The sequence below is a fragment of the Oncorhynchus kisutch genome, linkage group LG24, assembly GCF_002021735.2.
Source record: "Oncorhynchus kisutch isolate 150728-3 linkage group LG24, Okis_V2, whole genome shotgun sequence".
Taxonomy (NCBI): domain Eukaryota; kingdom Metazoa; phylum Chordata; class Actinopteri; order Salmoniformes; family Salmonidae; genus Oncorhynchus; species Oncorhynchus kisutch.
In genome coordinates this window covers 40,095,097-40,121,343 of record NC_034197.2, presented here as the reverse complement: position 1 = coordinate 40,121,343, position 26,247 = coordinate 40,095,097, and the positions used below count along the sequence as shown (strand labels likewise).

Sequence of the window (26,247 nt, the reverse complement as noted above, 5' to 3'; positions counted from 1 at the left end):
ATGTAAACAGAGAGGTCTACTTTCTTGGGGACCTGAATATGGACTGGTTTCATCAAGCTCTCCGTAACCAGTGCCTGTAATCAATCTGGTTCAGGTTATTAATCAACCTACCAGGGTGTTTACAAACACTACAGGAACAAGATCATCCACATGTATCGATCACATGTTTACTAATACTGTAGAACATTGTTCTAAAGCTATATCCATACCCATTGGATGCAGTGATCACAATGTAGTGGAAATAGTTTATAAGAGATCATACAAAAGATTTAGCTGTGACTCTTATGTGGATGATGTAAAACATATTTGTTGTTCTGATGTGATTAATAAGGAGCATCCAGACTTTACACTTGGATTTATGAAATTGATTCTTCCAATTATTGATTTACATGAACCTGTTAAGAAACTGACTGTTAGAACTGTCAAGGCTTCATGGATTGATGAGGAATTGAAAAACTGTATTGTTGAAAGAGATGGGGCGAAAGGAGTGGCTGATAAGTCTGGCTGCACATCTGACTGGCTGACTTACTGCAAATTGAGAAATTATGTGACTAAACTCAACACAAAGAAGAAACTGTATTATGAAGCCAAGATCAATGATATAAAGAATGATGGGAAACAAACTTTGGACGGAATTATGGGCAGAAAAACATTCAACTCCATCTTTCATCCGAAGGCTTATTTATCACAAAACCATTTGACGTTGCCAGTCATTTTGATGATTACTTCATTGGCAAAGTGGGCAAACTTATGCAGGAAATGCCAACAACGAACAGTGAGCTATTGTACTCATGTATAAAAAACTAATAAATGAAAGAAAAGCATTTTAAGTTAGAATTTTGTAAAGTTAGTGTGGGAGAGGTAGAAAAAAATATTGTTATCGATCAATAATGACAAACCTTCTGGCATTGACTACTTAGATGGAAAGCTACTGAGGATAGTAGCTGACTCTATAGCCACTCCTGTCTGTCATATGTTTAATCTGAGCCTAGAGGAAAGTCGTTGTCCTTAGGCCTGGAGGGAACCCAAATTAATTCCAATACCCAAGAGTGGTAAAGCGGCCTTTACTGGTTCTAACAGCAGACCTATCAGCTTGCTGCCAGCTCTTAGCAAACTGTTGGGAAAATTTTTATTTGATCAAATACAATGCTATTTCCCTGTAAACAAATGAACAGCAGACTTTCAGCATGCATTTAGAGAAGGGCACTCAACATGTACTGCACTGACACAAATGACTGATGATTGGTTGAAAGAAATTGATAATAAGAAGATTGTGGGAGCTGTACTCTTATTTTTTCCATGTAGCCATTGATATTTGATCATAATCTGTTGTTGAGAACTTGTGTTATGGCTTTTCAACCTCAGCTTTGAATCCACAATATGGCAATCTATCTAATAGAACTCAGAGGGTTTTCTTTTAATGGAAGCTTCTCTAATGTTAAACATGTAAAGGGTGGTGTACCACAGGGCAGCACTCTTGGCCCTCTACTCTTTTCTATTTTTACCGATGAACTGCCACTGGCGTTAAACAAATCACGTGTGTTTCCATGTATGCTGATGATTAAACTATATACGCATCAGCAACCACAGCTAATGAAGTAATTGAAACCCTTAACAAAGAGTTGCAGTTTGTTTTGGAATGGGTGGCCAGTAATAAACTGGTCCTGAACATCTCTAAAACTAAGAGCATTGTATACGGTACAAATAATTTTCTAGACCTCAGCTGAATCTGGTAATGAATGGCAGTTGAACAAGTGGAGGAGACTAAATTACTTGGTGTCACCTTAGATTGTAAACTGTCATGGTCAAAACATATAGATTCAATGGTTGTAAAGATGAGGAGAGGTCTGTCTGTAATAAAGAGATGGGGAGAGGTCTGTCTGTAATAAAGAGATGGGGAGAGGTCTGTCTGTAATAAAGAGATGAGGAGAGGTCTAGTCATTATAAAGAGATGCTCTGATCTTTTGACACTGTAAAAAGTTTAGTTTGTCTTATCTTGATTATTGTCCAGTCAAGTGGTCTAGTGCTGAAAGGAAAGTCCTAGTTAAGCTGCAGCTGGCCCAAAACAGAGCGGCACGTCTTGCTCTTCATTGTAATCAGAAGGCTGATTATAAATACTATGCTGCCAGTCTCTCTTGGCTAAGAGTTGAGGAGAGACTGACTACATCACGTCTTCTTTTTATAAGATACATGCATGTGTTGAAAGTTCCAAATTGTTTGCATAGTCAACTTACACACACCTCTGTCACACACACTTACCCCACCAGACATGAAACCAGGGTCTTTTCACAGTCCCCAAATCCAGATCAAATCCAAGAAAGCGTACAGTATTATATAGACCCAACTTCCTTCCATCTCATATTGCTGAAAGGAACAGCAAACCTGGTTTAAAAAACAGATAAAGCAACACCTCACAACGCCTCTCCCCTATTTGACCTACACTGTACTGACATGTAGGATACATAGTCTTTTTAAAAATATATGTAGTTCTGTCCTTGAGCTGTTCTTGTCTATTAGTGTTCTGTATTATGTCATGTTTTGTGTTCTGTTACCCCAGGAAGAGTAGCTGCTGCTTTCGCAAACGGCTAATGAGGATCCTAATAAAATTCCAAAACAATTTCCCAATGCCATTGGAGTGAAAGAAAATAGGAAATGTCCTTAAATGGGATACCTTTTTGCAAATCCAATAAGTTATCCACGTTGATTCAAAGTTATCATATTCATTTTTGGGGTTGAAATGACGTTGAAACAACTTTGATTCAACCAGTTTTGGCCCAGTGGGTAGCTTCTACTCTTCAAACTACTAACTAGGTATATAGCTAACTAACCAACTCTGCTACTGACTAGGTATATATCTAACTAACTCTACATATCAGGCCATCTTTAAGACAGTTCCTGTCATGGTTGTAAGTGTCAACGCATGACATTTGTTTCTGTGTTTTGGGTTAGGTCTCTATAAAATATTGTCACTAACAATACTGGTTTTGACTTGTGTACTTTTTAAACATTTTTTTTGTCAATATAAAGTATGGATGACCATGCAATGACTACGTGTGCTTATCATATGTGAATGAAACCAAAAATAGCCAAGTCATTGTTGTTAGTCTGCCTCCTTGTTGTCTGTGAGCTATCCCTTGCGTGTTGTGTCAACACGTCTGCGCCACACGTGTCGTTTTCAGTCCAAACACAACCTATGGACATCTAATATATAGCAACAGAACATCCAGGAAGCTGACGATGCAGGAATGGATGGCCAGGGAGGTTGTCCTTGTAACAGTATTTAAAAATTATTTAAAAAAAAATTGTACCTTTATTTTACTAGGCAACTCAGAACAAATTCTTATTTTCAATGACAGCCTAGGAACAGTGGGTTAACTGCCTGTTCAGGGGCAAAACGACAGATTTTGTACCTTGTCAGCTCGGGGATTTGAACTTGCAACCTTTCGGTTACTAGTCCAATGCTCTAACCACTAGGCTACCCTGCCGTATTGTTTCTGTCCCTCTCCTCGTCCCATACCTGGGCTCTAACCAGGGATCCTCTGCACACGTCAACAACTGACACCCTCAAAGCATCGTTACCTATCGCTCCACAAAAGCCGCGGCCCTTGCAGAGCAAGGGAAACAACTACTTCAAGGTTTCGGAGCGAGTGACATCACCGATTTGAAACGCTATTAGCGCGCACCACGGCTAACTAGCTAGCCGTTTCACATGGTTACGTCCTTCTCTTCACGTTGTGTTGAGTTGCATGAGTTAAATGCAGAAGGAATGTCTGCAACTCTTGCAGAGGGACCAATCTATAGACATCACACAGACACACACACACATTCACACCGACACACACACACACACACACACACACACACACACACACACACACACACACACACACACACACACACACACACACACACACACACACACACACACACACACACACACACACACACACACACAGGCAGGCACGTACACACACAGATACAGACACTGGTGGACACTGGACACTGTGGCGCTGTGGAAGTGTCATTGAGGGATGAGGACTCTGGACATTGTGGCCCTGTGGAAGTGTCATTGAGGAGTGAGGACACTGGACATTGTGGCCCAGTGGAAGTGTCATTGAGGGATGAGGACACTGGACATTGTGGCCCTGTGGAAGTGTCATTGAGGACACTGGACATTGTGGCCCTGTGGAAGTGTCATTGAGGAGTGAGGACACTGGACATTGTGGCCCAGTGGAAGTGTCATTGAGGAGTGAGGACACTGGACATTGTGGCACTGTGGAAGTGTCATTGAGGAGTGAGGACACTGGACATTGTGGCCCAGTGGAAGTGTCATTGAGGAGTGAGAACACTGGACATTGTGGCCCTGTGGAAGTGTCATTGAGGGGTGAGGACACTGGACATTGTGGCCCTGTGGAAGTGTCATTGAGGAGTGAGGACACTGGACATTGTGGCCCAGTGGAAGTGTCATTGAGGAGTGAGGACACTGGACATTGTGGCACTGTGGAAGTGTCATTGAGGAGTGAGGACACTGGACATTGTGGCCCAGTGGAAGTGTCATTGAGGGGTGAGGACACTGTCTGTTAATGAAACCTAATGATGTGAAATGACCACAGGGAAACAGAGCTATGATATGGATACATCACTGGTACATTATTGTCTTAAGGCTGAGTTATTAGCTGGCCAGGGACGATGCTCTGTTTCTGACCTTGTGCTGCACCCAGTCTGTCGTGTTTGTGTGTGTGGGTGTGGTGTCAGGTTGGGGTATCGTGACAACAACTAAAATAAGAGGCTATACACACAAGTGGACAATACAGATCTATTCTGTTACTGTGGTCTACTTTGGGTCCGGTAAAGTAGTCCCTGTTTATTAACCTGGTGCAACCAGCCTGATCGCTAGATATCATACTTCTCTTTTTCTGAGGATATCAGTGGGGACGTCACTACAAGGTTAATCGGTCTGTTCTCACTACAAGGTTAATCGGTCTGTTCTCACTACAAGGTAAATCGGTCTGTTCTCACTACAAGGTAAATTGGTCTGTTCTCACTACAAGGTAAATTGGTCTGTTCTCACTACAAGGTAAATCAGTCTGTTCTCACTACAAGGTAAATCAGTCTGTTCCCACTCTCTAAGCTTTCACAGGTCGCTCCACAGAGCTGTACCTCTAACACCATGGCTGTCTCAGTTGCCCTCATTGACCCAGTTAAAACTCTCCCTTAATCTCTTTAATGTCCAACACCTGTGTTTCTTTCAGGATGAGCGTTGTTCAATCTGCACACACTGATCTGTGTGTGTGTGTGTGTGTGTGTACTTCCAAGAAGAAGCGTGTTAGTCCAGACTGATCTCGTAACAGCAAAACAGAGCATCTCTACATCGTAGTTAGGGGATTAATCAAATATATTTATTTTCTAATCCACTCAATTTTGTATTTATTTAATATATTTTACCTTTATTTAACTATGCAAGTCAGTTAAGAACAAATTCTTATTTTCAATGACGGCCTAAGAACAGTGTTCAGGGGCAGAACGACAGATTTGTACCTTGTCAGCTCAACATGCAATCTTTCAGTTACTAGCCCAACGCTCTAACCACTAGGCTACCCTGCCACCTCTACACTCTAACCACTAGGCTACCTGCCACCCCTACACTCTAACAACTAGGCTACCTGCCACCCCTACACTCTAACCACTAGGCTACCTGCCACCCCTACACTCTAACCACTAGGCTACCTGCCACCCCTACACTCTAACCACTAGACTACCTGCCGCCCCCACACTCTAACCACTAGGCTACCTGCCGCCCCTACACTCTAACCACTAGGCTACCTGCCACCCCTACACTCTAACCACTAGGCTACCTGCCACCCCTACACTCTAACCACTAGGCTACCTGCCGCCCCTACACTCTAACCACTAGGCTACCTGCCGCCCCTACACTCTAACCACTAGGCTACCTGCCACCCCTACACTGTAACCACTAGGCTACCATGCCACCTCTACACTCTAACCACTAGGCTACTTGCCACCCCTACACTCTAACCACTAGGCTACCTGCCGCCCCTACACTCTAACCACTAGGCTACCCTGCCACCTCTACACTCTAACCACTAGGCTACTTGCCACCCCTACACTCTAACCACTAGGCTACCTGCCGCCCCTACACTCTAACCACTAGGCTACCTGCCACCCCTACACTCTAACCACTAGGCTACCTGCCACCCCTACACTCTAACCACTAGGCTACCTGCCGCCCCTACACTCTAACCACTAGGCTACCTGCCGCCCCTACACTCTAACCACTAGGCTACCTGCCACCCCTACACTGTAACCACTAGGCTGCCATGCCACCTCTACACTCTAACCACTAGGCTACTTGCCACCCCTACACTCTAACCACTAGGCTACCTGCCGCCCCTACACTCTAACCACTAGGCTACCCTGCCACCTCTACACTCTAACCACTAGGCTACCCTGCCACCCCAATGGGGTTGGTTTACCATTCACTTTGATAACAACTTTATATACACTGGCTCCAGGTCATCTATAAGTCTTTGCTAGGTAAAGCTCCGCCTTATCTCAGCTCACTGGTCACCATAACAACACCCACCCGTAGCATGCGCTCCTGCAGGTATATTTCACTGGTCAAAGCCAACACCTGCTTTGGTCGCCTTTCCTTCCAGTTCTCTGCTGCCAATGACTGGAACAAATTGCAAAAATAGCTGAAGTTGGAGACATATCTCCCTCACTAACTTTAAGCATCAGCTATCTGAGCAGCTTACCGATCGCTGCAGCTGTACTTAGTCCATCTGTTATTTACTTTTTTTCTCTTTTGCACACCAGTATCTCTACTTGCACATCATCTGCTCATCTATCACCCCAGTGTTCATTTGCTAAACTGTAATTACTTCGCTACTATTGGCCTATTTATTGCCTTACCTCTTTACTCCACTTGCACACACTGTATATAGATTTATCAATTGTATTATTGATTGTATGTTTGTTTATTCCATGTGTAACTCTGTTGTTTTTTTGTCGCACTGCTTTGCTTTATCTTGGCCAGGTCGCAATTGTAAATGAGAACTTGTTCTCAACTGGCCTACCTGGTTAAATAAAGGTGTTCTCAACTGGCCTACCTGGTTAAATAAAGGTGTTCTCAACTAGCCTACCTGGTTAAATAAAGGTGTTCTCAACTGGCCTACCTGGTTAAATAAAGGTGTTCTCAACTAGCCTACCTGGTTAAATAAAGGTGAAATAAACAAGAAAGAAAGAAATGCAGTAATAAGTTCTGGTGAAATACAATCTGATTTGTCTTTATATTTACAGAAACTAGAGCCTTGTGCTAACAAGTGAGTTTCGTGACATGATCAATATGATCCAATTACTATCTGGTCAAGGTTTGTCCCATTTACACATTGTAATAAAATGTCTCTTGTCCTTCCACTGTGTCAACATTGTGACCAGGTTCTCTTTTCAAAATAAGATTAATTAATATATTTTAGTACCATTCAATGGTGTTACCCGTCAATCATTTTTTGAGACCAGTATAATGATTTTAATAGTTGGACCATCCAGATTGATATCAAAACACAATGCTTGACTACCAGGAAGATCACAATCAGATCACAATGTCTTTTAATGGTCTACACTTGTATAAAAAATGTGGGCACAATCGGAATGTGGACAAGATCAGGACAAAGGATGCATGTTAGAACCAAGTATAAACAGGGCTGAAGGCTGTGAAGGTAATTGAATAACTGTGTTACTGACAGTTAAATAGATGTGTTTACTAAAGATTATAAGCAGTTGTTTTGCTAACTTAGTCTTTCTATTCAACTCTCCTCCTCTTTCCACCTGTCCTCTGATGCTCCAGCAGCTAAGACAGCTGTAGGCTATGGCGCTTCAAGTCAAAAAATAATTTGAAGTGTGGACTTTCTTTCACACAATACACATTTTCATTGCTTGCTAGTAAATAAATAAATAAATTGGTGTTTAAAAAAAGAAGTTGGATGTGTCTGACCTATTCGTTAATTATTCAACAGCAGTCGACAAGGTTGTGCTCTGAGACCTATAATGTGCTAACGTTGTGTCAAATGGACAATGCGCCAATCTTATCCAACCTGGTATAGTATAATTTGATACCGTATCTCTTCTTAGTTTATAGACTAATCGGTGCTGATTAGGACTGGTCCTGGTCGATATGCTGCCCTAGGAAAGATGTATTTTTTTGCCACCCTCTTATCCCCACGAAGTAGACTAGTAGCCTAGGCTATACAATGGCGGCCCACAATGCACTTTGATGAATGCTCATGTGGTAGCCTACCGTCAGGAAATGTACTGTTAATCCCTGTTATTTGGTTATATACATTTGATGTGAAGTATGTCAGGTTTAGGAACATGTTATATAGGTACTGTAGGTAAAGAATCTAGAGCAAGGCAAGAAACCACGTTTCTGGACAGATACCCTCCTGTAGGTTTACTCTCCAACCCTGTTTCTGGACAGCTACCCTCCTGTAGGTTTACTCTCCAACCCTGTTTCTGGACAGCTACCCTCCTGTAGGTTTACTCTCCAACCCTGTTTCTGGACAGCTACCCTCCTGTAGGTTTACTCTCCAACCCTGTTTCTGGACAGAAAAATAAAAAGTAGGTGGGTGTGGGTTCTCCTGTAGTTTATGTAGGTTTGCTACTTGCTTGCTAAGAGGAGCTACTTCGCTCCTGTAGTCCTCCGCAAGCTAGCAGTTGCTACATTGAAAGTCAGTGTGTACCCCAGTAGCCGGACGCTGCTCTGGTCTGCTGGAAGTTTCGCTGCCGTGTCGGCTCTCCACAGCCGACTGGCCGGTGCTCGGCAGAAGGGGTCTCCCCCTTCCCTGGAGAACGGAGCTGTTCTCGACCAAACCAACCAGCCATGGAGGTACGTCACTCGCCGTGGAAGTCGAAGAAGGCACCCTTTGGCAACGGGGGTCTCCATGGAGATGTTGAGCATGGAATTGACACAGACCAGAAACAGCTGTGCCACCCTGGATCCAGAGGTTCCGGCACCTTCTTCCTTGGTGGCTTCCCAATCAAGATCGGATCTGGAGGTACCTGCTTCTTCGTCCTCGGTTCTGTCTCCCTCTCCGGTGGCTTTTACCTCTGGTTCAAATCCTCGGAGCTCACCAGACCGTGAGGCTGCCTGATAGACCAGCCCATTCAACATCTACAGCAGCTGTCATCATCGGCTGCTCTATGGTGAGAAACATCTCAGTTCCCAAGGCAAAAACCCTGTTCTACCCAGGAGCACAAGTACAGAACATAACATGGCTGCTTCCGACTGTTCCACGACAGGCGCTGGGAGATGACACTGTCGTAGTTCATGTGGGGTCAAATTCCATCAGAAGAGCTAGCTCGGAACATTTGAAAATTGATTTTAAAGAAGTGATTTTAGCATTAAAAGACAACAAAAAAAAACGGCCAATAATTCCAGGTCCAGTACCATCGTTGGGCCGCAGATTACACATCTGACTAAAATACTACTGTAGCTCTGCTGGAGTCACTTTTATAGATAACTTTGACACCTTCTGGAAACAGAAGATTCTCTACAGGAATGACGGAGTCCTTCCAAAATCATCTTGGCTCCTGGACTATCCACGTATTTCAAGGCTGCGTTGAAACAATGGCTGGTAAATGATCCAAGACCAGCTCAGTTAATCCCTACCACTGTGACAATGAGTCGTCATAATGCTGCATCAAATGTACATGATCTTAGGGGCATTGGCAAACACAATGTAAGTCATTTAATTTATGAATCCCCAATCATGTATCTCTGAAACTCACTTAGATAATACATTTGAAGATACAGTGGTAGCAATTCATGGTTCTAACATCGACCGAAAAGACAGAAATGCCAACGGAGTCAGTGTTGCGGTCTATATTCAGAACCACATTCCTGTAAAGCTTAAGAGATTATCTAATGTTAAATACTGTTGAAGTAATCTGGCTACATGTTCATCTGCCTCACCTAAAGCCCATTCTGGTGGGAAGCTGCTATAGACCACCAAGTGTTAACAGTCAGCATCTGGATAATATGTGTGAAATGCTTGATAATGTATGTGACATCAACAGAGAAGTATATATTCTGGGTGATTTAAAATAAATATTGTCTGGCTTTCATCCAGCTGCCCACTCAAGAAACAACTTCTAACTGTTACCAGTGCCTGCAGCCTGGATCAGGTTATCAGTCAACCTGCCAGGGTAGTTACATACATACAGTACAGGAATGAAATCATCAACATGTATTGATCACATCTTTACTAACGCTGCTGAAATGTGCTCTAAATCAGTATCCAGATCCATGGGATGTAGTGATCACAATATAGTAGCCATATCTAGGAAAACCACAGTTCCAAAGGCTGGTCCTAATATAGTGTATAAGAGGTCAGGCTGGTCCTAATATAGTGTATAAGAGGTCATACAATATGTTTTGTAGTGATTCATATGTTGATGATGTGAAGAATATTTGCTGGTCTGTGGTGTGTAATGAGGAGCAATCAGACGGTGCACTTGACAGTCTGCTACCCTCCTGTAATGTTTTCACTCCAACCCTGTTCCTGGAGAACTACTGTCCTGTAGGTTTTCACTCCAACCCTGTTCCTGGAGAACTACTGTCCTGTAGGTTTTCACTCCAACCCTGTTCCTGGAGAACTACTGTCCTGTAGGTTTTCACTCCAACCCTGTTCCTGGAGAACTACTGTCCTGTAACCCAAATATTATAGCAGATCTCTATAGAACTCCATAGATCTGGTCCCCTCCTCATTAAACACTGTAACATGTCACTGACTGTATATCTGACTCACCACAGGCTCACTGACTGTATCTCTGACTCACCACAGGCTCACTGACTGTATCTCTGACTCACTACAGGCTCACTGACTGTATCTCTGACTCACCACAGGCTCACTGACTGTATCTCTGACTCACCACAGGCTCACTGACTGTATCTCTGACTCACCACAGGCTCACTGACTGTATATCTGACTCACCACAGGCTCACTGACTGTATCTCTGACTCACCACAGGCTCACTGACTGTATCTCTGACTCACCACAGGCTCACTGACTGTATATCTGACTCACTACAGGCTCTCTGACTGTATATCTGACTCACCACAGGCTCACTGACTGTATCTCTGACTCACCACAGGCTCACTGACTGTATATCTGACTCACTACAGGCTCACTGACTATCTCTGACTCAACACAGGCTCTCTGACTGTATATCTGACTCACTACAGGCTCACTGACTGTATATCTGACTCACTACAGGCTCACTGACTATCTCTGACTCAACACAGGCTCTCTGACTGTATATCTGACTCACTACAGGCTCACTGACTGTATCTCTGACTCACCACAGGCTCTCTGACTGTATATCTGACTCACTACAGGCTCTCTGCCTGTATATCTGACTGTCTCTGACTCACTACAGGCTCACTGACTGTATATCTGACTCACCACAGGCTCACTGACTGTATATCTGACTCACTACAGGCTCACTGACTATCTCTGACTCAACACAGGCTCTCTGACTGTATATCTGACTCACTACAGGCTCACTGACTGTATCTCTGACTCACCACAGGCTCTCTGACTGTATATCTGACTCACCACAGGCTCTCTGACTGTATATCTGACTGTCTCTGACTCACTACAGGCTCACTGACTGTATATCTGACTCACCACCAGCTCTCTGACTGTATATCTGACTCACTGCAGGCTCTGACTGTGTCTCTGACTCACTACAGTCTCACTGACTGTATCTCTGACTCACTACAGGCTCACTGACTGTATCTGACTCACCCCATCTCACTGAATAAAGTTTACACCATAATGTAAGCAGGTGGGTAACTCATACCCCCCCCCCCCCCTTCTTCTTCTTCTTCAGATCCAGTTTGCTAACGCGGAGGATAAACAGGAGTTTCAGAAGTACCCCACTAAGGCTGGCCGGCGCTCCCTCTCTCGCTCCATCTCCCAGTCCTCCACAGATAGCTACAGCTCGGGTAGATCACACACACACGGTACACACACACACAGCAATAGGTGCTGGTGATTAACAAGGTAGCAAAAGTCCTCAGTCGAGGATCATACATCTGTTATTAGCTGACAATCCTTCTATTATTCAACTGATGTAACAGACCATGTCAAGCTACTACACTACACTACACTGCTATAGACTGGTAGACCAGAAATCACTTCCTTATGTGTCTCTGACTCTTTGTTCTCCCCCCCTCCACCAACACAATGTCCAGCTGCATCCTACTCAGACAGCTCAGATGACGAGACCTCTCCTCGGGACAAGGCCCAGGCCAACTCCAAGGGCAGCAGCGACTTCTGCGTTAAGAACGTCAAACAGGCAGAGTTCGGCAGACGGGAGATCGAGATCGCAGAACAAGGTGTGGAATTACCACTGTCTGGCATCTATTTTCAGGCATCCACTGTCTTTGCATCCACTTTCTGGCATCCACTGTCTTTGAGCACACTTTCAGTCATCGTTCTGATAGCAACTATGGTAGATTTGCAATCAGGCCAGCCCAGTACAGCTTATATTGGCTGGGCTCATTATTGTGAAAATTATAAGTGTAAGTGCTGATTCAGGATCAGTGGATTAGAGGCTGCAGAGTGCTTAGAGCTGCCATGCACCTCGCCGAGGACCGTCTCCGCATCAGTAATAAGAAGATACAGCATACAAATCAAATCAAACTTTATTAGTCACATACGCCGAATACAACAAGTGTAGAACCTTACCGTGAAATGTTTACTTACAAATCCCTTAACCAACAGTGCAGTTTTAAGAAGAGCTAAGAAAATATTTACCTAATAAACAAAAGTTAAAACATAATACATTTTTTAAAAGTGACACAATAACATAACAATAGCGAGACTATATACAGGTGGTACCGGTACTGAGTCAGTGTGTGGGAGTACAGGTTAGAGGTAATGTGTACATGTAGGTAGGGGTGAAGTGACTATCCATAGATAATAAACAGTGAGTAGCAGCAGTGTACAAAACAAATGGAGGGGTGGGGGTCAATGCTTTTCCTATCCTCATCTTAAATCAAATCAAATTGTATTTGTCACATGCGCCCGGATACAGAAAATGCTTACTTACATACTTAACCAACAATGCAGTTTTAAGAAAATACACCCAAAAAAGGAAGAGAAAATAATAAATAAAGAGCAGCAGTAAATAACAATAGCCCAGGCTATATACAGGGTATTACGGTACAGAGTCAATGTGGAGGCTATATACAGGGTATTACGGTACAGAGTCAATGTGGAGGCTATATACAGGGTATTACGGTACAGAGTCAATGTGGAGGCTATATACATGGTATTACGGTACAGAGTCAATGTGGAGGCTATATACAGGGTATTACGGTACAGAGTCAATGTGGAGGCTATATACATGGTATTACGGTACAGAGTCAATGTGGAGGCTATATACAGGGTATTACGGTACAGAGTCAATGTGGAGGCTATATACAGGGTATTACGGTACAGAGTCAATGTGGAGGCTATATACAGGGTATTACGGTACAGAGTCAATGTGGAGGCTATATACAGGGTATTACGGTACAGAGTCAATGTGGAGGCTATATACAGGGTATTACGGTACAGAGTCAATGTGGAGGCTATATACAGGGTATTACGGTACAGAGTCAATGTGGAGGCTATATACAGGGTATTACGGTACAGAGTCAATGTGGAGGCTATATACAGGGTATTACGGTACAGAGTCAATGTGGAGGCTATATACAGGGTATTACGGTACAGAGTCAATGTGGAGGCTATATACAGGGTATTACGGTACAGAGTCAATGTGGAGGCTATATACAGGGTATTACGGTACAGAGTCAATGTGGAGGCTATATACAGGGTATTACGGTACAGAGTCAATGTGGAGGCTATATACAGGGTATTACGGTACAGAGTCAATGTGGAGGCTATATACAGGGTATTACGGTAGAGAGTCAATGTGGAGGCTATATACAGGGTATTACGGTACAGAGTCAATGTGGAGGCTATATACAGGGTATTACGGTACAGAGTCAATGTGGAGACTATATACAGGCGGTACTGGTACAGAGTCAATGTGGAGGCTATATACAGGGTATTACGGTACAGAGTCAATGTGGAGGCTATATACAGGGTATTACGGTACAGTCAATGTGGAGGCTATATACAGGGTATTACGGTACAGAGTCAATGTGGAGGCTATATACAGGGGGTACCAGTACAGAGTCAATGTGGAGGCTATATACAGGGGGTACCAGTACAGAGTCAATGTGGAGGCTATATACAGGGGGTACCGGTACAGAGTCAATGTGGAGGCTATATACAGGGGGTACCGGTACAGAGTCAATGTGGAGGCTATATACAGGGGGTACCGGTACAGAGTCAATGTGGAGGCTATATACAGAGGGGTACCGGTACAGAGTCAATGTGGAGGCTATATACAGGGGGTACCGGTACAGAGTCAATGTGGAGGCTATATACAGGGTATTACGGTACGGTACAGAGTCAATGTGGAGGCTATATACAGGGGTACCGGTACAGAGTCAATGTGGAGGCTATATACAGGGGGTACCAGTACAGAGTCAATGTGGAGGCTATATACAGGGGGTACCGGTACAGAGTCAATGTGGAGGCTATATACAGGGGGTACCGGTACAGAGTCAATGTGGAGGCTATATACAGGGGGTACCGGTACAGAGTCAATGTGGAGGCTATATACAGGGGGTACCAGTACAGAGTCAATGTGGAGGCTATATACAGGGGGTACCGTACAGAGTCAATGTGGAGGCTATATACAGGGGGTACCGGTACAGAGTCAATGTGGAGGCTATATACAGGGGGTACCGGTACAGAGTCAATGTGGAGGCTATATACAGGGGGTACCGGTACAGAGTCAATGTGGAGGCTATATACAGGGGGTACCGGTACAGAGTCAATGTGGAGGCTATATACAGGGGGTACCGTACAGAGTCAATGTGGAGGCTATATACAGGGGGTACCGGTACAGAGTCAATGTGGAGGCTATATACAGGGGGTACCGGTACAGAGTCAATGTGGAGGCTATATACAGGGGGTACCGGTACAGAGTCAATGTGGAGGCTATATACAGGGGTACCGGTACAGAGTCAATGTGGAGGCTATATACAGGGGGTACCGGTACAGAGTCAATGTGGAGGCTATATACAGGGGGTACCGGTACAGAGTCAATGTGGAGGCTATATACAGGGGTACCAGTACAGAGTCAATGTGGAGGCTTATACAGGGGGTACCGGTACAGAGTCAATGTGGAGGCTATATACAGGGGGTACCGTACAGAGTCAATGTGGAGGCTATATACAGGGGGTACCAGTACAGAGTCAATGTGGAGGCTATATACAGGGGGTACCGGTACAGAGTCAATGTGGAGGCTATATACAGGGGGTACCAGTACAGAGTCAATGTGGAGGCTATATACAGGGGGTACCGGTACAGAGTCAATGTGGAGGCTATATACAGGGGTACCAGTACAGAGTCAATGTGGAGGCTATATACAGGGGGTACCAGTACAGAGTCAATGTGGAGGCTATATACAGGGGGTACCGGTACAGAGTCAATGTGGAGGCTATATACAGGGGGTACCAGTACAGAGTCAATGTGGAGGCTATATACAGGGGGTACCGGTACAGAGTCAATGTGGAGGCTATATACAGGGGGTACCAGTACAGAGTCAATGTGGAGGCTATATACAGGGGGTACCGGTACAGAGTCAATGTGGAGGCTATATACAGGGGGTACCAGTACAGAGTCAATGTGGAGGCTATATACAGGGGGTACCAGGTACAGAGTCAATGTGGAGCTATATACAGGGGGTACAGGTACAGAGTCAATGTGGAGGCTATATACAGGGGGTACCGTACAGAGTCCAATGTGGAGGCTATATACAGGGGGTACCAGTACAGAGTCAATGTGGAGGCTATATACAGGGGGTACCGTACAGAGTCAATGTGGAGGCTATATACAGGGGGTACCGGTACAGAGTCAATGTGGAGGCTATATACAGGGGGTACCGGTACAGAGTCAATGTGGAGGCTATATACAGGGGTACCAGTACAGAGTCAATGTGGAGGCTATATACAGGGGGTACCGGTACAGAGTCAATGTGGAGGCTATATACAGGGGGTACCGGTACAGAGTCAATGTGGAGGCTATATACAGGGGGTACCGGTACAGAGTCAATGTGGAGGCTATATACAGGGGGTACCGGTACAGAGTCAATGTGGAGGCTATATACAGGGGGTACCGGTACAGAGTCAATGTGGAGGCTATATACAGGGGGTACCGGTACAGAGTCAATGTGGAGGCTATATACAGGGGGTACCGGTACAGAGTCAATGTGGAGGCTATATACAGGGGGTACCGGTACAGAGTCAATGTGGAGGCTATATACAGGGGGTACCGGTACAGAGTCAATGTGGAGGCTATATACAGGGGGTACCGGTACAGAGTCAATGTGGAGGCTATATACAGGGGGTACCGGTACAGAGTCAATGTGGAGGCTATATACAGGGGGTACCGGTACAGAGTCAATGTGGAGGCTATATACAGGGGGTACCGGTACAGAGTCAATGTGGAGGCTATATACAGGGGGTACCGGTACAGAGTCAATGTGGAGGCTATATACAGGGGGTACCGGTACAGAGTCAATGTGGAGGCTATATACAGGGGGTACCGGTACAGAGTCAATGTGGAGGCTATATACAGGGGGTACCGGTACAGAGTCAATGTGGAGGCTATATACAGGGGGTACCGGTACAGAGTCAATGTGGAGGCTATATACAGGGGGTACCGGTACAGAGTCAATGTGGAGGCTATATACAGGGGGTACCGGTACAGAGTCAATGTGGAGGCTATATACAGGGGGTACCGGTACAGAGTCAATGTGGAGGCTATATACAGGGGGTACCGGTACAGAGTCAATGTGGAGGCTATATACAGGGGGTACCGGTACAGAGTCAATGTGGAGGCTATATACAGGGGGTACCGGTACAGAGTCAATGTGGAGGCTATATACCTGTCTCTTATACAGAGTCAATGTGGAGGCTATATACAGGGGGTACCGGTACAGAGTCAATGTGGAGGCTATATACAGGGGGTACCGGTACAGAGTCAATGTGGAGGCTATATACAGGGGGTACCGGTACAGAGTCAATGTGGAGGCTATATACAGGGGGTACCGGTACAGAGTCAATGTGGAGGCTATATACAGGGGGTACCGGTACAGAGTCAATGTGGAGGCTATATACAGGGGTACCGGTACAGAGTCAATGTGGAGGCTATATACAGGGGGTACCGGTACAGAGTCAATGTGGAGGCTATATACAGGGGGTACCGGTACAGAGTCAATGTGGAGGCTATATACAGGGGGTACCGTACAGAGTCAATGTGGAGGCTATATACAGGGGGTACCGGTACAGAGTCAATGTGGAGGCTATATACAGGGGGTACCAGTACGAGATGTGGAGGCTATATACAGTACAGTACAGTCAATGTGGAGGCTATATACAGGGGGTACCGTACAGAGTCAATGTGGAGGCTATATACAGGGGGTACCAGTACAGAATCAATATGGAGGCTATATACAGGGGGTACCAGTACAGAGTCAATGTGGAGACTATATACAGGGGGTACCAGTACAGAGTCAATGTGGAGACTATATACAGGGGGTACCAGTACAGAGTCAATGTGGAGACTATATACAGGGGGGTACCAGTACAGAGTCAATGTGGAGGCTATATACAGGGTGTACCGGTACAGAGTCAATGTGGAGGCTATATACAGGGGGTACCGGTACAGAGTCAAAGTGGAGGCTATATACAGGGGTACTGGTACAGAGTCAATGTGGAGGCTATATACAGGGGGTACCAGTACAGAGTCAATGTGGAGGCTATATACAGGGGGTACCAGTACAGAGTCAATGTGGAGGCTATATACAGGGGGTACCGGTACAGAGTCAATGTGGAGGCTATATACAGGGGGTACCGGTACAGAGTCAATGTGGAGGCTATATGCAGGGGGTACCGGTACAGAGTCAATGTGGAGGATATATACAGGGGGTACCAGTACAGAGTCAATGTGGAGGCTATATACAGGGGGTAACGGTACAGAGTCAATGTGGAGGCTATATACAGGGGGTACCGGTACAGAGTCAATGTGGAGACTATATACAGGGGGTACCGGTACAGAGTCAATGTGGAGGCTATATACAGGGTATTACAGTACAGAGTCAATGTGGAGGCTATATACAGGGGGTACCGGTACAGAGTCAATGTGGAGGCTATATACAGGGGGTACCAGTACAGAGTCAATGTGGAGGCTATATACAGGGGGTACCGGTACAGAGTCAATGTGGAGGCTATATACAGGGGGTACCAGTACAGAATCAATATGGAGGCTATATACAGGGGGTACCAGTACAGAGTCAATGTGGAGACTATATACAGGGGGTACCAGTACAGAGTCAATGTGGAGACTATATACAGGGGGTACCAGTACAGAGTCAATGTGGAGACTATATACAAGGGGGTACCAGTACAGAGTCAATGTGGAGGCTATATTACAGGGTATTACGTACAGAGTCAATGTGGAGGCTATATACAGGGGGTACCAGTACAGAGTCAATGGTGGAGGACTATATACAGGGGGTACCAGTACAGAAGTCAATGTGGAGGACTATACAGGGGGTACCGGTACAGAGTCAATGTGGAGGCTATATACAGGTGGTACCGGTACAGAGTCAAATGTGGAGGCTATATACAGCGGGGTACCGGTACAGAGTCAATGTGGAGACTATATACAGGGGGTACCGGTACAGAGTCATGTGGAGGCTATATACAGGGGTGTACCGGTACAGAGTCAATGTGGAGGCTATATACAAGGGGGTACCGGTACAGAGTCAATGTGGAGGCTATATACAGGGGGTACCGGTACACGAGTCAATGTGGGAGGCTATATACACGGGGGAACGGTACAAGTCAATTGGAGGCTTATACAAGGGGGTACCCGGCTACAGGAGTCAATGTGGAGGCTATATAACAGGAGGTACCGGTTACGAGTCAATGTGGAGGCCTATAATACAGGGGGTACCGGTACCAGAGTCAAATGTGGAGGGCTATATACAGGGGGTAACGGTACAGAGTCAATGTGGAGACTATATACAAGGGGGTACCAGTACAGAGTCAATGTGGAGACTATATACAGGGGTACCAGTACAGAGTCAATGTGGAGACTATATACAGGGGGTACCAGTACAGAGTCAATGTGGAGGCTATATACGGGTATTACGGTACAGAGTCAATGTGGAGGCTATATACAGGGGGTACCAGTACAGAGTCAATGTGGAGACTATATACAGGGGGTACCAGTACACGAGGTCAATGTGGAGGCTATATACAGGGGGTACCGGTACAGAGTCAATGTGGAGGCTATATACAGGGGGTACCGGTACAGAGTCAATGTGGAGGCTATATACAGGGGGTACCGGTACAGAGTCAATGTGGAGACTATATACAGGGGGTACCGGTACAGAGTCAATGTGGAGGCTATATACAGGGGGTACCGGTACAGAGTCAATGTGGAGGCTATATACAGGGGGTACCGGTACAGAGTCAATGTGGAGGCTATATACAGGGGGTACCGGTACAGAGTCAATGTGGAGGCTATATACAGGAGGTACCGGTACAGAGTCAATGTGGAGGCTATATACAGGGGGTACCGGTACAGAGTCAATGTGGAGGCTATATACAGGGGGTACCTGTACAGAGTCAATGTGGAGGCTATATACAGGGGGTACCGATACAGAGTCAATGTGGAGGCTATATACAGGAGGTACCGGTACAGAGTCAATGTGGAGGCTATATACAGGGGGTACCAGTACAGAGTCAATGTGGAGACTATATACAGGGGGTACCGATACAGAGTCAATGTGGAGGCTATATACAGGGGGTACCGGTACAGAGTCAATGTGGAGGCTATATACAGGGGGTACCGGTACAGAGTCAATGTGGAGGCTATATACAGGGGGTACTGGTACAGAGTCAATGTGGAGGCTATATACAGGGGGTACCGGTACAGAGTCAATGTGGAGGCTATATACAGGGGGTACCAGTACAGAGTCAATGTGGAGGCTATATACAGGGGGTACCAGTACAGAGTCAGTGTTTTATTTATTGTATTTTACCTTTATTTAACTAGGCAAGTCAGTTAAGAACAAATTCTTATTTTCAATGACAGCCTAGGAACACTCTGTTCTGGGGCAGATCGACAGATTTGTACCTTGTCAGCTCGAGGGTTTGAACTTGCAACCTTCCGGTTACTAGTCCAACGCTCTAACCACTAGGCTACCCTGCCGCCCCACACGGGGGCACCAGTGTCTTGGTCATTGAGGTAATATGTACATGTAGGCAGAGTTATTAAAGTGACTATGCATAGATGGTAACAGAGAGTAGCAGCAGTGTAGGGGGGGGGGGGTGAAAATAGTCTGGGTAGCCATTTGATTAGCTGTTCAGGAGTCTTATGGCTTGGGGGTAGAAGGTGTTTAGAAGCCTCTTGGACCTTGATCCAAGAGGCTCTATACCGCTTGCCGTGTAGTAGCAGAGAGTGTATGACCAGGACCTCTATACCAGGCGGTGTGACTATGACTAGGGTGACTGGAGACTTTGACCATTTTTGGGGCCTTCCTCTGACACCGCCTGGTATAGAGGTCCTGGATGGCAGGAAGCTTGGCACTCTGTAGTGCCTTGCAGTCGGAGGCCGAGCAGTTGCCATACCAGGCAGTGATGCAACCCGTCAGGATGCTCTCGATGGTGCAGCTGTAAAACGTTTTGAGGATCTGGGTGCCCATGACAAATCTTTTCAGTCTCCTGAGGGGGAATATGTTTTGTCGAGCCCTCTTCACAACTGTCTTGGTGTGCTTGGGCCGTGATAGTTTGTTGGTGATGTCGACGCCAATGAACTTGAAGCTCTCAACCTGCTCCACTACAGCCCCATCGATGAGAATGGGGGGCGTGCTTGGTCCTCCTTTTCATGTAGTCCACAATCTTTTCCTTTGTTTTGATCACATTGAGGAAGAGGTTGTTGTCCTTGCACCACACTGTCAGGTCTCTGACCTCCTCCCTATAGGCTGTCTCATCGTTGTCGTGATCAGGCCTACCGCTGTTGTGTCATCAGCAAACTTAATGATGGTGTTGGAGTCGTGCCTGGCCGTGCAGTCATGAGTGAACAGGAGTACAGGAGGGTACTGAGCACATACCCCTGAGGGGTCCCCGTGTTGAGGATCAGCGTGGCAGATGTGTTTAGTCCCAGGGTCCTTAGCTTAGTGATGCTCTTTGAGGGCACTATGGTGTTAAACACTGAGCTGTAGTCAATGAACAGCATTCTCACATACTGTAGGTGTTCCTTTTGTCCAGGTGGGAAAGGGCAGTGTGGATGCAATAGAGATTGCATAATCTGTGGATCTGTTTGTGGGGTATGCAAATTGGAGTGGGTCTAGGGTTTCTGGGATAATGGTGTTGATGTGAGCCGTGACCAGCCTTTCAAAGCATTTCATGGCTACAGACGTGAGTGCTACGGATCGGTAGTCATTTAGGCAGGTTATCTTAGTGTTCTTAGGCACAGGAACTATGGTGGTCTGCTTGAAACATGTTGCTATTACAGACTCAGACAGGGAGAGGTTGAAAATGTCAGTGAAGACACTTGTCAGTTAGTCAGCGCATGCTCGCAGTAAACGTCCTGGTAATCCATCTGGCCCTGTGGCCTTGTGAATGTTGACCTGTTTAGAGGTCTTACTCACATCGGCTGCGGAGAGCGTGATCACACAGTCGTCCGGAACAGCTGATGCTCCCATGCATGTTTCAGTGTTACTTGCCTCAAAGCAAGCAATTTAGCTCGTCTGGTAGGCTCGTGTCACTGGGCAGCTCTCGGCTGTGCTTCCCTTTGTAGTCTGTAATAGTTTGCAAGCCCTGCCACATCCAACGAGCGTTGCAGCCGGTGTAGTACGATTCAATCTTAGTCCTCTGTTGACGCTTTGCCTGTTTGATGGTTCGGCAGAGGGCATAGCGGGATTTCTTATAAGCTTCTGGGTTCTTATATGCTTCCTCTCCTTGCTACCCTGCCGCCCCAGGCCACTAGGAGTGCCGCCTCTGGATGAGCATTTTCCTGTTTGCTTATGGCGGTATACAGCTCATTTAGTTTCGGTTTTAGTGCTGGCATCCGTCTGTGGTGGTATGTAGATAGTTTTCTTCTGAATTTTTCATAGCTATCTAGGTTGATAGTGTTGTCTACAGCTTATCATGAGATGCTCTACCTCAGGCGAGCAAAACCTCGAGACTTCCTTAGATATCGTGCACCAGCTGTTTACATATATGCAAAGGCCCCCGCCCCTTGTCTTACCAGAGTCTGCTGTTCTATCCTGTCAATAGAGTGCATAACCCGCCAGTTGTATGTTCTTAATGTCGTCGTTCATCCAAGACTTGGTGAAACATAAGATATTACCGTTTTAATCTCTCATTCACTGTTTTGCTCTCCCACATCCAAATCCTTAACCTCTCACCTTTATCCCACTCTCTGTATCCCCCCCCCCCACACAGATATGTCAGCCCTGATCTCCCTGAGGAAGAGAGCCCAGGCTGAGAAGCCTCTAGCTGGGGCAAAGATAGTGGGCTGCACCCATATCACAGCTCAGACTGCAGTAGGTTATCTTGCTTTCTCATCCACCATCCACCATCTTAGATCCATAGACCTACAGTATATGAGAAGCCTCTAACTGGGGCAAAGATAGTGGCTTTTTGTTGTTTTTGCTGCCTCCTCCAGTAATACAATCATACTGTCTTTGCCTTTCCTGACTGTCAAATGAATCAGACATTCAGTGATGATGAACAGCTTCGCTTAAAGCACTTTGCTCCAGACATGTCAGATTACAGCTAGATAGATAGATTTTGGTGTTATTTTTTATGGTTTACATTTACCTCAATGTAAGAGCTTATCGTGTTTGTGTGTTGCCCCCAGGTTCTGATAGAGACCCTGGTAGCTCTTGGAGCTCAGTGTCGTTGGACAGCCTGTAACATCTACTCTACTCAGAACGAGGTGGCGGCTGCCCTGGCAGAGACTGGTAAGAACACACATCACATAGTGGACCCTCTCTCTCTCTTTCTGTCTGGCTCTCTTTCTCTCTCTGTCTCTTTCTGTCTTTCACTCTCTTTCTCTCTCTGCCTCTCTCTTTCGGTCTCTCGCTCTCTCACTTTCTTTCTCTCACTCTCTCTTCCTGTCTCTCTCTCTCTGTATCTATTTCTCTCTCTGTCTCTGTCTATTTTTTTCTGTCTCTCTCTCTCTCTTTCTGTCTCTTGCTTTGTCTTTCTGTCTCTCTCTGTCTCTCTTTGTCTCTCTTTGTCTTTCTGTCTCTCTTTGTCTCTCTTTGTCTTTCTGTCTCTCTCTCTTTCTGTCTCTGTGTGTCTCTATCTCTCTTTCCCCCTACCCCCACCCGCTCTCCCAAGCCATTATAATAGTTTCATCTCATTTTCTCTCTTCCTCTCCCCCAGCCATAATAAATACTAGTATCTTCTTCCTCTCTCTCTCTCCTCTCCCCTACAGGGGTGCCTGTGTTTGCATGGAAGGGCGAGTCAGAGGATGATTTTTGGTGGTGCATCGACCGCTGTGTCAACAAAGAAGGCTGGCAGGCCAACATGGTACCTAAATACTAAACTATTCAATAATTGATTTTACGTCAGAGCTGGGTTAAATATTTATTGTATGTATGCACTTGAGACGTCCTTGATTTAAGTTACCAGGAACAATTGAACCATTGGAATTGTCGCAATACTGAAAACTCCATACCAGGCAAGCAAAATCATGCACACCTTAGGTATTTCAGATAATGGAAATGCACACACATTCGCCCCCAAGGTCTGCTTGACATTGATCATGTAGTGCTGCCCCACCCCTACTGTGGAAGGTGATTGTTGATTTCACCATTTAATATATATATATAGTGCCTTGCGAAAGTATTCGGCCCCCTTGAACTTTGCGACCTTTTGCCACATTTCAGGCTTTAAACTTCTTCACAACAGTATCTCGGACCTGCCTGGTGTGTTCCTTGTTCTTCATGATGCTCTCTGCGCTTTTAACGGACCTCTGAGACTATCACAGTGCAGGTGCATTTATACGGAGACTTGATTACACACAGGTGGATTGTATTTATCATCATTAGTCATTTAGGTCAACATTGGATCATTCAGAGATCCTCACTGAACTTCTGGAGAGAGTTTGCTGCACTGAAAGTAAAGGGGCTGAATAATTTTGCACGCCCAATTTTTACGTTTTTGATTTGTTAAAAAAGTTTGAAATATCCAATAAATGTCGTTCCACTTCATGATTGTGTCCCACTTGTTGTTGATTCTTCACAAAAAAATACAGTTTTATATCTTTATGTTTGAAGCCTGAAATGTGGCAAAAGGTCGCAAAGTTCAAGGGGGCCAAATACTTTCGCAAGGCACTGTATATATATTACCATTGTGCTGTCATTGTTAGATTCTGGATGACGGAGGGGATCTGACCCACTGGGTTTATAAGAAGTACCCCAGCGTGTTCAAGAAGGCTCAGGGCATCGTGGAGGAGAGTGTCACTGGAGTCCACAGGTGAGAAAGAGCCTTCCTAAAACATTGGTCACATACATCCACAGGAAAAAAATCAATGGTCCAGTTTATTCTCCGTTAGTCTGTGGCTTTATGTCTTTACTTTCTTTATTCTCAGGTTGTACCAGCTGTCCAAGGCAGGCAAGCTGTGTGTCCCGGCCATGAATGTGAACGACTCGGTTACCAAGCAGAAGTTTGACAACCTCTACTGCTGCAGAGAGTCCATCCTGGACGGGTGAGGAGGAGTTGTCATGTAGAATATAGTGCAGTAACTACTGCTGCAGAGAGTCCATCCTGGACAGGGAGTTGTCATGTAGAATATAGTGCAGTAACTACTGCTGCAGAGAGTCCATCCTGGACGGGTAGTTGTCATGTAGAATATAGTGCAGTAACTACTGCTGCAGAGAGTCCATCCTGGACGGGTGAGGAGGAGTTGTCATGTAGAATATAGTGCAGTAACTACTGCTGCAGAGAGTCCATCCTGGACAGGGAGTTGTCATGTAGAATATAGTGCAGTAACTACTGCTGCAGAGAGTCCATCCTGGACGGGTGAGGAGGAGTTGTCATGTAGAATATAGTGCAGTAACTACTGCTGCAGAGAGTCCATCCTGGACAGGGAGTTGTCATGTAGAATATAATACAGTAACTACTGCTGCAGAGAGTCCATCCTGGACGGGTGAGGAGGAGTTGTCATGTAGAATATAGTGCAGTAACTACTGCTGCAGAGAGTCCATCCTGGACGGGTGAGGAGGAGTTGTCATGTAGAATATAGTGCAGTAACTACTGCTGCAGAGAGTCCATCCTGGACAGGGAGTTGTCATGTAGAATATAGTGCAGTAACTACTGCTGCAGAGAGTCCATCCTGGACGGGTGAGGAGGAGTTGTCATGTAGAATATAGTGCAGTAACTACTGCTGCAGAGAGTCCATCCTGGACAGGGAGTTGTCATGTAGAATATAGTGCAGTAACTACTGCTGCAGAGAGTCCATCCTGGACGGGTAAGGAGGAGTTGTCATGTAGAATATAGTGCAGTAACTACTGCTGCAGAGAGTCCATCCTGGACAGGGAGTTGTCATGTAGAATATAATACAGTAACTACTGCAGCAGAGAGTCCATCCTGGACGGGTGAGGAGGAGTTGTCATGTAGAATATAGTGCAGTAACTACTGCTGCAGAGAGTCCATCCTGGACAGGGAGTTGTCATGTAGAATATAATACAGTAACTACTGCTGCAGAGAGTCCATCCTGGACGGGTGAGGAGGAGTTGTCATGTAGAATATAGTACAGTAACTACTGCTGCAGAGAGTCCATCCTGGACGGGGAGTTGTCATGTAGAATATAGTACAGTAACTACTGCTGCAGAGAGTCCATCCTGGACAGGGAGTTGTCATGTAGAATATAGTGCAGTAACTACTGCTGCAGAGAGTCCATCCTGGACGGGGAGTTGTCATGTAGAATATAGTACAATAACTACTGCTGCAGAGAGTCCATCCTGGACAGGGAGTTGTCATGTAGAATACAGTACAATAACTACTGCTGCAGA

The 26,247-nt window shown here is 45.6% G+C and overlaps 1 protein-coding gene across 3 annotated transcripts in view; it reads left to right on the top strand.

The window, feature by feature from the left end:
* Window positions 1-26,247, top strand: part of LOC109875711 (S-adenosylhomocysteine hydrolase-like protein 1) — a 53,506-nt gene that overhangs the window by 15,490 nt on the left and 11,769 nt on the right. For 2 of the 3 annotated variants that reach the window (XM_031803831.1, XM_031803832.1), the window contains exons 2-8: window positions 11,914-12,028; window positions 12,278-12,421; window positions 22,667-22,767; window positions 23,085-23,187; window positions 23,667-23,761; window positions 24,603-24,709; window positions 24,825-24,941. In XM_031803831.1, coding sequence (XP_031659691.1) covers window positions 11,914-12,028; window positions 12,278-12,421; window positions 22,667-22,767; window positions 23,085-23,187; window positions 23,667-23,761; window positions 24,603-24,709; window positions 24,825-24,941 — 782 coding nt within the window. The remainder of the gene's footprint in view (window positions 1-11,913; window positions 12,029-12,277; window positions 12,422-22,666; window positions 22,768-23,084; window positions 23,188-23,666; window positions 23,762-24,602; window positions 24,710-24,824; window positions 24,942-26,247) is intronic. The other variant, XM_031803833.1, reaches the window with a different exon arrangement.